The 13129-nt window shown below is 45.4% G+C and overlaps 1 protein-coding gene across 1 annotated transcript; it reads right to left on the reverse strand.

Moving 5' to 3' along the window:
- Positions 1 to 6407: 6407 nt before the first annotated feature.
- Positions 6408 to 12558, reverse strand: LOC119813657 (schlafen family member 12-like). The gene is made up of 2 exons (XM_038329059.1): positions 12260 to 12558; positions 6408 to 7970 (listed from the first exon to the last, which is right to left on the reverse strand). The coding sequence occupies exons 1-2, from the start codon at positions 12307 to 12309 to the stop codon at positions 6836 to 6838; spliced, it is 1185 nt and encodes a 394-aa protein (XP_038184987.1). The 5' UTR covers positions 12310 to 12558; the 3' UTR covers positions 6408 to 6835.
- Positions 12559 to 13129: the final 571 nt, after the last annotated feature.

Raw genomic sequence — 13129 nt, forward strand, 5'->3', positions numbered from 1 at the left:
TTCTTAGGCCCAAATTTTGGAATCAAGATACCTTTAAAATATACGAGCTGGGGGGCTGGAGAGATGGCTCAGCGGTTAAGAGCATTGCCTGCTCTTCCAAAGGTCCTGAGTTCAATTCCCAGCAACCACATGGTGGCTCACAAACATCTGTAATGAGGTCTGGTGCCCTCTTCTGACCTGCAGGCATCCACACAGATGGAATATCGTATAAATAAATAAATATTAAAAAAAATATATGAGCTGGTTTAGCTTAGCAGCCCATACAATGTCTCTCTCTACTTAGCTCCTTTAGAGTCAAAAATTCAAAGAAAACACAATAATGTACATAATCCAGACTCTCTGTGTATATTCCATCTTTATGTGGCTTATTTGTTTTAACTCTATTACTTTTTAGTATTTATTTTATTATCTTTACTACTTAAATCTGTTACTGTACTCTGTCTCTTTAAAGACTTTGTTTCATGTTTTTATAAGCCATCTACTTTCTTTTATAACTCTATACCCTTTTACTTTTCCCTTGCAAGCCTATGTACATTTTTTTAAACATTGTGTCACATTTAGAGGTCTTGTATGTCTGAATCTGTGTTATTGTGTATCTGAAATCCTTTTCTGTGCAGGAACAATTCTTTTCTTTTTCTATATGGCCGTGGCTAGGGCCAACATGACCCTGCCTGCTTGCTCCACCAAGTCCAACACGCCTGAAGCATGAACACTGCCTCTGCAAGCCGCTTACACTGCTCCAGTTCTAAGTATTGCAGTGGGTCTATATTGAGCCATTAAGCAGTTTGTAACACACTGCTCACAAATCCCATTTAAAATACTCGGCTTCCTGAAAGAGCCAGAGTACTTAAGTATTAAAGAGCACAGCCCAGGAATCTGCTGTTTTGAAACCTCATGGGTTTTTTTGTTTTGTTTTGTTTCTACTACCACTGAGTCAGGAAGACCTCTCTCTTTTTTAAAATATTTATTTCTATTTATTATGTATACAATATTCTGTGTGTATGCCTGAAGGCCAGAAGAGGGCACCAGACCTCATTACAGATGGTTGTGAGCCACCATGTGGTTGCTGGGAATTGAACTCAGGACCTTTGGAAGAGTAGGCAATGCTCTTAACCACTAAGCCATCTCTCCAGCCCCAGGAAGACCTCTCTTAGAGGAGGTGCAGCATGCCGCCAGTGAGCAGAGCCCATCTGAAAGGAAAATGTGGCTAAACTTTGTTTTTTAGTGTCTATAATTTCTTTTCAAGGCCTCTCAGGTTTTATGTGGATTTAGCTAGCACATGTTGGAGTCCCAATTTGTAGTTGGAGGTTGCTTGTTCTTTCCTGGCTGCCCAGACTCAAAATAACCACTCAGAAACTGTATTATTTAAATCACTGATTAGCCTATTAACTTATGCATATTTCTAGCTCATTCTTATCTCTTAAATTAACCTGACTGCTATTTACCCCTCTGCAATCACACTATGCCACTCACAAACCAATCAGGATATTTGGCCCCAGTGAATAATATGTGGTGGGCATGTTCATCTGGCCTAACACCCTGCACCCATGTGACTGTGCTGAATCCAACCAGGGGGTTTGTGTCCTTGTACCTCTAGTTCCCAGGGTAACTTACCATGCCACTGAGGAGTTGTTAAGCCTTAGTGGGGCTACCCAATATGCTCTTAGACAAAAGAGAGAGCCAGTCATGGCTCTTACCATCCTTGCCATCCTGATGGGAGCCAGCTTAGCAGGATTGGGAACAGGGGCAGCCTCCCTAGTCACCCAACAGCATTATTATGCAGATCTCTGCATATCAATAGATGAGGACATTCAGAGAATAGAAACCTCCATCTCCCACCTGCAAGAATCTCTGTCTTCACAGCAGAGGTGGTGCTACAGAACAGAAGGGGCCTAGATTTACTATTCCTAGAAGAAAAGGGGCTATGTGCAGCTTTGGGAGAAGAATGCTGCTTCTATACAGACCACTCAGGAATTGTAAAAGATTCCATGGCAAAAGTCCATGAAGGACTAGCAAAAAGAAAAAGAGAACATGAAGCCAACCAAAGTTGTTTTGAGGCCTGGTATTCCAAATCCTCTTGGTTCATCTCGTCCCTGATAGGACCTCTGTAACTCTTCCTCCTGATACTTACCTTTGGACCCTATATTATTAATAGAATACTCAAATATATGGAACAAAAATTGGGAACTATACAACTTATGGTGCAACAGGGGTAAACTCCAATCAGGCCTTATATAAGTGAGATGTATGATGATATCATTAGGGTCGACGAAGAGCTATTGCAAACAGGCTCATGACTGAGCCCCCTTAGGATCAAAAGGAGTGGGGAATGTGGAACCCTCACCCCTATTCTCAAAGGGACGAGAAGAAATTTCCTAGGAGAATGTTTTAAAATTAGAAACCCAGACTAGCCTCACGTTCCCAGAAAGATAGTGACCTTCCCTTCCCCCCTCCCACCTGGGAAATTCCAAAGCACAAGGACGCCCAGCCACCTGGTGATGAAGATGGCAGGGGGCCTTGCTCTGGAAACAAAGAACAAGCTGACCTGGCAGGATGGGAAAGAGCAAAGACCTTGCACCTGTGCCAAAGCAGCTCTGAAAAGCTCGCTTGTAGTTTTACCTTTAAAAACTAACCCCCGCAGAGGAACTCACAACTTCTCTGTCTACCTCGCTGCTACGGGGTATTAGAGACAGAAATTCTAGGCTAGCTTGTACTTGCAATAAAAAGAAACCTTGCTTTTTGCAGTCTGATCTTCTCTGGTTCCTGGGGGTTTCTCTGAGGGTCATTATTTGGGCACAACAGTTGTCAATATGGTACTGACACAGCAAGCCTTGTGAGCTTGCAGTGGGGTTAGCAACATACTTACCTTCAGATTTTCTACTCCAAGGCAGCTGAGAGGGTTTCTATATCTAGAGTTATTATCTTTCCTTCAAATGATATAAGGAAAGTAATAGTTGTCTTTTTTTTTTTTACTTTTATCTAGAAAGGTGTTTTTAACAAAAAAAAAAATTCAGACAATTTTTGTAGCATGATTTTCCACGGTGTGGAAATCTTAAACAGACCCTAACACAACCCAACAATTTGGAACATGCTGAAGAGAATTCTAGAGTCTATTTTGAAGGAAAGCCATACATATACACATTCTTTCACACACAAATAAAAACATTTGATTTAAAAACCTTAATAATTTCTGGGTTTTTTAGTTGTAGAGGTTACTAAACTTGGGTCTAGCACATGTTAACATGCTTTTTGCATCTGATATACACCTTGAACCTAGATTGACATAGCAAAGTGTCTGTTAGTGTTTAGTCAGAAGAATACTCCTAGTGTTGTATCCTGTGTTAGGGTTCATGTGTCGAAGGAGGGAGATACCACAGACTGAGTGGCTTAACAGAAATTCATTTCCCACAGTTCCTTTGGTTTAAGACCAAGAATGAGGCAGAGCGGGGTTCACTGGGGGAGGGGGGGCGCTCTACTCAGCTGCCAGTCATTCTGTGTTCCCATGGCCACAGGGACATAAGGAAAAGGAAGAAAGCACCCTGCCATGTCACCTCCTAAGGACATAGTCCATGTGCTGTTTCACCCTGGGGACTTTGTTTAGCCTTGCTCACCTCCTCAGTGGCACCACGTCCACTGTAGGGTGGGTGAAGATGACACACGCAGTTTATAACACTGTCCGGACTATAACCAAAGGAAGGGAATTCCAGTTCAAGAGGAACTTAACTTGAAATTGATATGCCGATGACTAATCTCCAGTGTCAACCTGATCACACTTAGACGTTTCTAGGAAACTCGTCTCCGCTTCTGTCAGTGAGAGACTCTCTACAGAGGTTTAGCTCAGAGGGAAGATGCACCTGACATGGGGTCTGTATCCCATGGCCTGGTGTCCTGGGCTGAATAAACCCGGGAAGACACCAGGAAACCAGCATTCACTCCTCTCTGCTGCCTCAGTTTGCACACAGTAGACCTGTCACCTCACACTCCATCCCTCATAGCTAGAGGTCCTCCAGCCACCCCTTCATCCCTGCCGTGATGGACTCTGCCCTCAGGATGCTTTCATGGCAACCAGCAATGTAAACAGTGCAGCATCTCAGAGGGAAGCAGCAGAACTAAGCTGTAAACACGTCATAGACGCTGATTGGCTTTCGTGGGGTTGGAGTGATTCATGGGTTTGTGGGAATAAACCTAGGTCATCCAAGTTACACCCTCAGCAAACACTTCTATACCATGTTTAATTATTTAAGACAAGGTGTGGCTATATCTTAGTCTGACTTGGGCACCTTATATAGCCTCTTATCAAGCTCTTAATTCTACTACCTTGTCCTCCTAGTGCTATACCCATGTGCTGTCAAACCAGGCTGAACTAGATTTAAGAATATTCAGATTCATCGGTTTTATTTCATGTGTCTGAGTGTCTTCCTTGCTTGTATGGCTGTGTGCTGCTTGTGTGCATGGTGCCTGCAGAGATCAGAAGAGGACACCATATCCCAAGTAAACGAAATTACAGACAGTTATGAAGCCCACAAGAGGCTTGGACCTGACCTAGAATTTCAGTAAAAACAAAGTACTTTTAACCACTGCACCGTCTCCCTAGCCCCACTAGACTGATCTCTAAATATTTCCCTCCCCATTTCTGTTCCTCTTAGAGTTTGTATACACTGTTAGTGTCTGACTTTGTTCTCTATGAAAGCCTAGATCGTAATTTTATGATTGCTTTGTTATTTCCTTCTTTGGAAAATATTAGATTTTATTATCGCAAAGCTAAGCCTCTTGGCACACAACTGTAATCTCAACGCTTGTAAAGTTGAGGCAAAAGGATTTCGAGTTCCATCTCATCCTCTGTGACCTATTTGAGGATAAGTTTTGTTTTTCCCGCCTCTTTTGTGCTGTGACCCAAAGCCTCGTAGCAGGTCGCTCTGAGCCTGCTCAGTGTCGCAGGGTTTGCCTGAGCACTGGCCTCTGTGCTGTCACAGTGTCTCTATCCTCAGGACGGGAGCAGGTGTGAGTCTCTGCAGTGCCCACCGCCCACTGTAAGGGCGGACCACGTCCTTATGAGACTGACAGGAGCGGCCATCCATGAAGATCGATATTTACAAGGCCGTGTGATAGGCAAATCACATCACATCTGTTTCACAACTGTCATAGGTGCTTTGCCACTGGGCCCTGGGACTTCTGCAGCCATGGCCTTTGCCTTGGCTTTCAGTATTAGACATAAGCTCCCTGCAGAGATGGGGAGGTGGGGGCAGGTGATGTGACCTTAAATCCAATTGGAAAATGATTGAACCCATTCTACTCATGCCATCATCACACCATAGGGCACATGATCATTTCTATGGTAACTGGAAATACATAGGTGGCATCAATTTTTAATACTATATCTGGTTCTACATTTAATGTTGATTCAACTATTCTGGGTGATAGGGGAATTGACCCCATGAAGTGTTCTCACTAAGAAGACTCACAGATACAATAGGGATACAATATGCCTTCCTTAGGCCAGTGGTGGCGGTTCACACCTTTAATCCTTGCACTCAAGTGGCAGAGGCAGGCAGATCTGAGTCTGAGGCCAGCCTGGATTATAGAGTGAGTTCCAGGACAAACAGGACCACACAGAGAAACCCTGTCTCAACGAATAAACAAGAAACCTGCTCCTGTCAGTCTGTCCCACACCCCTACCTCCATGGCCTCACCCACCCTATGATACCACCTTCCCCATCCCACCCCTGAGATCACAGACAGGGGCTACAGTAAGAATTCCTCCCAGACTTTACACTAAGCAGGTGTCTTAGTTAGGGTTCCTATTGCTAGAGGGAACGGTGTATTTGGCTTACACTTCCAGAGTGTCATGGCCTTGAAGGAAGCCTGGATGAGAATTCAAACAGTGCAGGAGCCTGGAGGCAGGAGCCTATGCAGAGCTTGGGCTGTCTCACATCAATCACTAGTTTAGAAAATGTCCTATACAACTCTCCTGGGAAGCAGAGTCTAAAAGCTAGCCCTGCCCCTTACTAGCTGTGGCACTCAGGTGAGCTGGCCCTACCACTCACAGGGGAAGTGTGGAGAGCCGATCCAGGTGGCACAGGTGCAGAAGAGTGGGCAGGTTGACCACCAAGGCCAAGACCCAGGGTTTTGAATTGGCTCATCCCAGCATCTAACCTATTCATGAGCAGCTAGAACATGGGAAGGGACTGGTCCTGTAGAAGCATAGATGCAGGATCTCCATGACAGGATCTCCACCAACAATAGTATATCTGAACGGGGTCCAAGGGAAGGTCCAGTATTGATAGGTTAGCAAAACCAGAATTTTGGAATCAGACACATAACTCACTGCCAAAAACATTTTCAAGTGAAGATGTCTGAGAAAAAGGGTACACTGTGAGATACACTGTGACATATCGGAGCTTCCATGGTGAGATTATTTTTTAATCTTTATTTAGTTTATTCTTCTGCAAGGATGGTTAAAAAGCCAGACTGGTGTTTATGGAGGAAAAGGAATATGAGAGGAATCGGGGTGCAATTCACAAAGAATTGATAAAAGTTTAAAAAAAGGTGAAAGAATAAAGAAAGGAAGAGAGAGAGAGAGAGAGAAAGAGAGAGAGAGAGAGAGAGAAAGAGAGAGAGAGAGAGACTGCAGGTTTGGCTGAAGCCTGATCTTATGAAGGCATTTCCTTTTGTCATTGAAGTCCATGGCAGGCAGTAGATGTCTGTTGGGGAATCTTCTTTAATTACACAGCTTCAGGGATTTGCAGGCTTGGCCTTCTTGTAGCCATGAAGTCCTTCAGCTGTGACAGGCCTAAAGGATATCATTGTTACAGGCTCTAGGTGTTCCTTGAGAGCCTCAGCTAACACATGACCAATGGGGATGTGTGGAGTCACCAATAGTGCCAGAGCCTGGTCTGCCATCCATCAGGCTCTTGACCCATTCCTCAGTGGTAAACTTCTTCACACAGCTGTCTTCCACGTGCCAGGACTCAGGCTCTGCAGCGAACACAGCACAGCAGAATCTCTCCACTCTGAGTGCACACACATACGAGCACACGGCTCCTGGTCTGAGGACTGGGATGAATTTGCATGTGTACTGTATCTTCTCCTGCTTCTCACAGAAGTGAGTGACAGGCAGCTGTCTGATGCACGTCTCTATTTCACTCTCTAGATGCACAAGATCGCTCTTCTCTGCTTCAAAACCAATTATCTGCTGATTGTTTCCATCCAGACCAATGAACAAATATCCCCCGTCAGTGTTTGCAAATGCAGATACAGTTCGAGGGATGAGCTCTTTGATGCGTTTTCGCAGCTGTTTCACGGAAAGCAATGTAACTTCGACACAGGCAGATCTGGTGAAGGGGAAGTCTTCCTGGTGCTGAAATTGTGTCTTGTGAAAAACCGCAGCAGCCAGGTCCTCCAGGTCGCTCTCGTCTTCTACTCCAGGGCAGGCTCTGCTTGCAGGCAGCTCTGGTCTGACACAGGATCTCCCTCCCACTTCCTCCAGGTCTCGGAGGAACTCGAGAGCAGCAGCGGCATTCACTTCATCCGAAGACGAAAAGCTTCTAATGTACAAATTGGTTCTCAGGGTGCCAATCGGCAGCCCAAAGACATCCAGACTCCATGGTTTCACGAAGATATTAAAGTAGTCTCCATGCACCATGAAGTCTAGATGCCTCCCCACAAAAGGCAGACATTTACAAAGAGAGGCTTCCAAATCCAGTCCCAATCCATCCCTGGGAAGGCTAAAATTTTCATTTTCAATTTTAGCCTTGATCACTCCACCTCCAGAGTTCAGGAGGGCACACACAGCTCGAGAGATGGTTTCATTCTCTTGTTTTCTGAGGGGTTGGTTCTTCATCTTCTTTCTATTCTTCTCCCCAAGTGTGATTGCTCCCACCTTTAGAACCAGCTTAGCATAGTCTGTTTCCAGATCATGGGTGATGGCCATGTCCCCAGCAGCGTTTGCATTTTCAACCTGAATTTCTTTTCTGTAAAACAGACAGAGCCTTTAGAAAGAGACATAACAGGAGACAGCAAATTCTGTACTGTGAAGCCAACAGCACAATCCTTGGGTACACATGTTCCACATGACCGGTCACTCTGTGGATGGAGAAATGGTTTTCTTTTTACAGATTTTTGCATCATTAGGCAAGCTGATATGCCTACTGGGTTTTCAGATATGTTACAAGTATAGTTAAGTCCTTTGAATTTTCAATTCTAGTTTAATTTTCACATATCTCTTTTCTTGTCCTAATTATTGTCTTCAGTCTCCTCTAAGCAAACCCCCATTGGAATCTGTGTGGTTTTTGTCTTTTATGTAACAAAGGCTTTGATTACACTTTTTTTAAAGATTTATTTATTTATTATGTATACAACATTCCTTCCCTGTATGCTTGCATGCCAGAAGAGAGCACCAGATTTCATTATAGATGGTTGTGAGCCACCATGTGGTTGCTGGGAATTGAACTCAGGACCTCTGGAAGAGCAGTCAGTGCTCTTAACCTCTGAGCCATCTCTCCAGCCCCTGATTACACTTTTTTTAGACTTATTTTAATGGCTGCTGTTGTTCAGACTGCACGCTTGTCTTATGTGCCATGTACATGCACTAGCCATGGAAACCAGAAGAGAGCATCCGATCCCTTGGAACTGGAGTTACAGGTGGCTGTAAGCCCAATGTAGGTGCTGGGTATTGAATTCTGGTGTTCTGGAAGAACAGCCAGTGCTCCTAACCACAGAGCCATCTCTGTAGCCCAGCTTTCAAATTATTTATGATTAGTATCCATTCTGTCCATTTTACAATTAGGCTATTTTTTTTACCTTTGGCTGAGTGCATAATCTCCCTGGATATTAACCTTTATCAGACGGTGTGTTACAAACCTTTTCTCCCTCTATGGATTGCCTGTTTGTTCATTGTTCCTTCTTTTCCTGTGGAGCAACATTCCAGTTTGATGGAATCACAGGTCTACGTTGATATTTTTTTTTATTGTGCTTTAGGAAACATCTGCATTGATTTTCTTTCTGTCCCTGTGACAATTATCCGGACCAAAAGCAACTTTGAGATAGAGCAGGTTTATTTGCAAATAATTCCACATCACCATCCACCACTGAGGGATGTCAGAGCAGGAACTTGAAGGAGGCCTGCTTGCTGTTCCACACAACATTACCTTTGCCCAAAGAACTCTCTTCACAGCCTAGGAAATCTACCAGGAACCATGGGGATGGAGCTGGCTGGCTGGCTTTCTTATGCCTAAGGAATGGGGCTGCCCAAAGTGGTCTGGGCCCTCCTACATCAATTATCAACAGTCTTACACACGTGCCCACAGCCAATCAGATATTGACGATCCCTCAATTAAAGAACTCTTCCCAGATAATTCTAGGTTCTGTCCAGTTGACAGTAGAGCCAGTCAAGGCAACATCCAAATGACCTTTGCCAAAATGTCATAGACCTTTTCTTCTGTGTCTTCTTTTAGTAGTTCTCCTATTTCTTACCTTTCTTTTCTGATCTTACATTGATATGTTTAATTCATTTTGTATTTGGCTTGTGTAATGTGGTGTGAGAAAAGTTCAATCTCATTTGCTACAGGTCGACATCACCTCACGTCTCCCAACGACTTTGTCTACACTCTAGGATCTTGCCTCTCTCAGAAGGTGCTTCTGCCCATTTACACCCTGCTTTTGCATTATTGGACCCTGAAGTCCAATTACCAAAAAGGAGTTGCCCCAAGAGATCACTCTCACACTGCAGTTGATGTAAAAGCAAGAAAATTTAATTATTTCTGTCGCTACAGGGCCCTTCAACATTCGAGAAGCCAAAAGACCCCGAATGACTGTCACAGCTATTTTTAAAGTAAAAAGCCATAGAAACAAGGGCGGGGGAAGCTCAACTGTTAGGATTGGCTTATTTAAAGGACTATTAACAATAACTGGTCTGGGCCAGGGCTGGAGGGCGGTTGCCAGATCAGGCGAGGTAAGAGGGAACATCTGAGGGTTATTTTGGCCCCTTTCCCAGGACTGAGTCAAAACATCTGTGGACATCTGTGGGTTATCTTGTCCTAAACCCAGGAGCGGAGCTCTATTTGGAGAATATCCACAAGGACACAGGGAGATGGGAGAGTCTCCAATATTCCGGGACATGCATGTGTAGTTGTTAGGCTCCCAGGGGAAAGGGGAGACCACTAAGGCTGAGAGGCCTCAGAAATGGCTTCAGAGTTATCCTAGAGTTTTACAGCATTAGCCATAATTTCCTGTTTTTCATAAGCCTTGTGAGGTTTGGCTGAAAATAGGTCAGTTAAGAAAGTAGCTAGCTCTGCCAATCTTTATAGGGCACCTGCCTGTCTACTGAGAGCTGGGCAGGCCCTCATCCTCTGCCTCAGCATAAGTCACATTAAGGTCTCTGTGACTCAGGAGGAGACTTTGTAGATAAAGGGCTTCTTTTACAAGAATGAGGACCTGAGTTTGGATTGCCAGCACCCACATAAAAAGCTGAGAGCGACTGCATGTGCCTAGCATCCCAGTGTTGGCAGACAAAGAAGGGATCCCTGGGTCTAATTAACCAGGTAGTTCCTTCTCAAAATATAGCATTGACTCTGGAAGAAATTCTCTTAGAAGGGAACTTGGGGTTCAGGGTGTCTAGTCAGCTACCTTTGGAAGCAAAGAGAATGACATTCAGATACCTTACTCTGTCACAATTGCAAGCTGGTAATAAAATCACAGAAAGAGGGGACAGGTGTGACTGAGCCGACCGGATGTGAGCACATTTTCCCTAACACCTTATAAAAGTTCTTCATCTCCACCCAAAAGGCTGCAAGGAGCCTAGCATGGTGCTGACCCTGTGAGGCTGATGTGGGCACTGTGAGCTCAAGACATGGCGAAAATGAACAGTGAATCGCAGTCCAGCCTGGCTACACACCCAGACCCTGTCTGCCTCCTTCCCCTCTAAAATACTAAAGCAAAACAACAACCATCATAAACAGGAACTAAAGCAGCCTGTACTGCAGAGAAGGGAGCAGTTTCGTTTCTGAGAAGGGAACAGTTTCATTTCTGAGAAGAGAACAGTTTCGTTCCTGCCCAGGCGGTAGTTGCGACTCCACCCTGTTCTTGGCACTGCTGAGCAGTCAGTTCCTCATTCCTTCCCAGCCCCTCCTGTCCAGAGTCTCCTAGTCAGGCCCAGTCTTAAGCCTGCACCCATGGTTCACTCTCCCTATGGAAAGGAGACAGAGTCTCATCACACACCCAAGTCTCAAAGCACAATTCTCACATCCACAGGAATTTTGAACCTCAAGGGGGATACAATACAGTTATATTTAAAGGTGTTGTGGTCTAGCCTGGGACACTGACCATCTCACTCCTAAAGCTGCGACTATGGTAAATTTTCAGTGGTTCAAAATTCACTTCTTTTCAGCATGTATCTGGGACTCAATCCTTCAGAAAGAAACATGACAGGTGAACCCCAAAGCCAGGCATGTAAATTCATCAACCTCCCAGAAACTTTAGCTGTGGTTTATAAATCAGATTCTCCAACCCTAAATCCACTTCCAAATTGTGTTGTGCACTGGAGAAAATTCCCTGAGACTTTGACTTGGGATTTAAGGTGTCTTGTTAGCTGTCTCCGGCAGGGAAGAGCATGGCATTCCGATGCCAGCACTGCAGACTGGCAGGAAAACTCCCTGGGACAGGAGCAGGGGCTGCCTCTGGGGAACAGTGAGACCTGGAGCCCTCTGTGGGCTCCTCTAAGGTGCTCTGCCTTTGGTTTAGGAGAGCAGTGTGAGCTTCTCTGGGTTCTAGTGTACTTCCTTCTTTCTTCATCTAGAATGCACTTCTTGCCTGCCTGCCTGCCTGCTGGACATAGTTACCCAACATCCCACAGGGTCAGATCTCCAAGAGAATAGGGTAAGGCTCCAGAGGCTCCGGAGACCAGCAGGAGCCTAACCCACCCACACCCTCTGCTGTCTGTCTCACTAGTTCTGGCTCAGACAAGGCAGAGCCTGAGCTTAAACCCTCCCTCCGCCCTAAGCAAAGGCATTTGTCCTCACCCACAGCTCACCCACGTCCTCCACAGCCTGTACTTTGTCAAAATGAGCTACGAAGACTCCAAAAGCCAATAGTCCAAGTAGGAACAGAAACAAACAAGGGTCCCCTGATAGAAAATAATTGTACTGATGACCCCCATATGATCCCAGAGCCACTAGACTGTACCGGGACTGGAAGGGAGGGACGGAAAGGGCATAACCCCTTTAAGGTTGGGGCTTGAGTAGGCTCTAATGAAGTGGTCACTTACCCATGAGTTCTGCGGTTGCGTGGCTGAGTTGTTTGAAGTCTGGGACTCATATCTTCTCCCAGTCAGCCCCCTGGTGTGATGAGGCAATCTACAAGTCACCTGAGGAAGACCCTCCCCACTGCGAGGTCTTCCAGGGTGGGCTATGTCACTTGGCCAGTCCTAGCTACAGCTCCGGTTGTGTCCCCTCCTCCAAGCCTAACCTAGTCCTTCGTTCTTTGCTCCCCTGATCTTTGCGGAGCTTGCTGACTCCCTCAGCACTGGTTCACTGGTGTTGTAAGTGAAACTAGCAACTGCGAGTACTTATCCGCACGTAGTTCCACCCTCCGTCCGCCCAGTCGCTGGCTAAAAGCCAGCTGACAGGCGCCCAAGAGGTTTTCTATTGGTCAGAACGAAACACAGGCTCCCAGCTGAGTAAACCGACCTTTGCATAGCCAACCGCACCTGGATTTCCCAGATCATCAGGGCTGTCCCTTTGTTCAAAAGAGCAAGTTTCCCTGTTAATACCCCTGAAGCCACTTCAGCCCAGGGCTTAAGACTCTCAAAACACTGCTCCACCAGAAATGCAAATGGGTGACACCCCTCTTCTTTCCCTGGGATCCTAGAGCTCTCTGGGGAGATGAGTTTTTTGGGATTCCTAGGACTACCCTAAAATGATCACCCCTCCTGTCACTTTGGTATAGTAAAACTTTCCCAAAATTGTTGAATGGAAAACTGGCCCTCGGAAACTGATTCTGGTTTTCAGCCCATATGAACTGTGCAAAATATTCGGGATCCTGGACATTTTCATAACGTGCATTGCTCATGCTCTGTCCACTGTCACCCTCTCTTGTCTGCTTTTCCCTAAGAAACAGCAGTCTTAGAAAGACAGGG

This window comes from Arvicola amphibius, chromosome 4 (genome assembly GCF_903992535.2).
Source record: "Arvicola amphibius chromosome 4, mArvAmp1.2, whole genome shotgun sequence".
In the NCBI taxonomy this organism is placed as follows: Eukaryota; Metazoa; Chordata; class Mammalia; order Rodentia; family Cricetidae; genus Arvicola; species Arvicola amphibius.

Excerpts from the sequence above, each read along its gene's own strand:
- LOC119813657 (XM_038329059.1), bottom strand. The coding sequence starts at position 12,309 with ATGAGTCCCAGACTTCAAACAACTCAGCCACGCAACCGCAGAACTCAT. Across the intron at positions 7,971-12,259 it reads CGCAACCGCAGAACTCATGG|AAAAGAAATTCAGGTTGAAA; the intron begins GTAAGTGACCAC and ends TCTGTTTTACAG.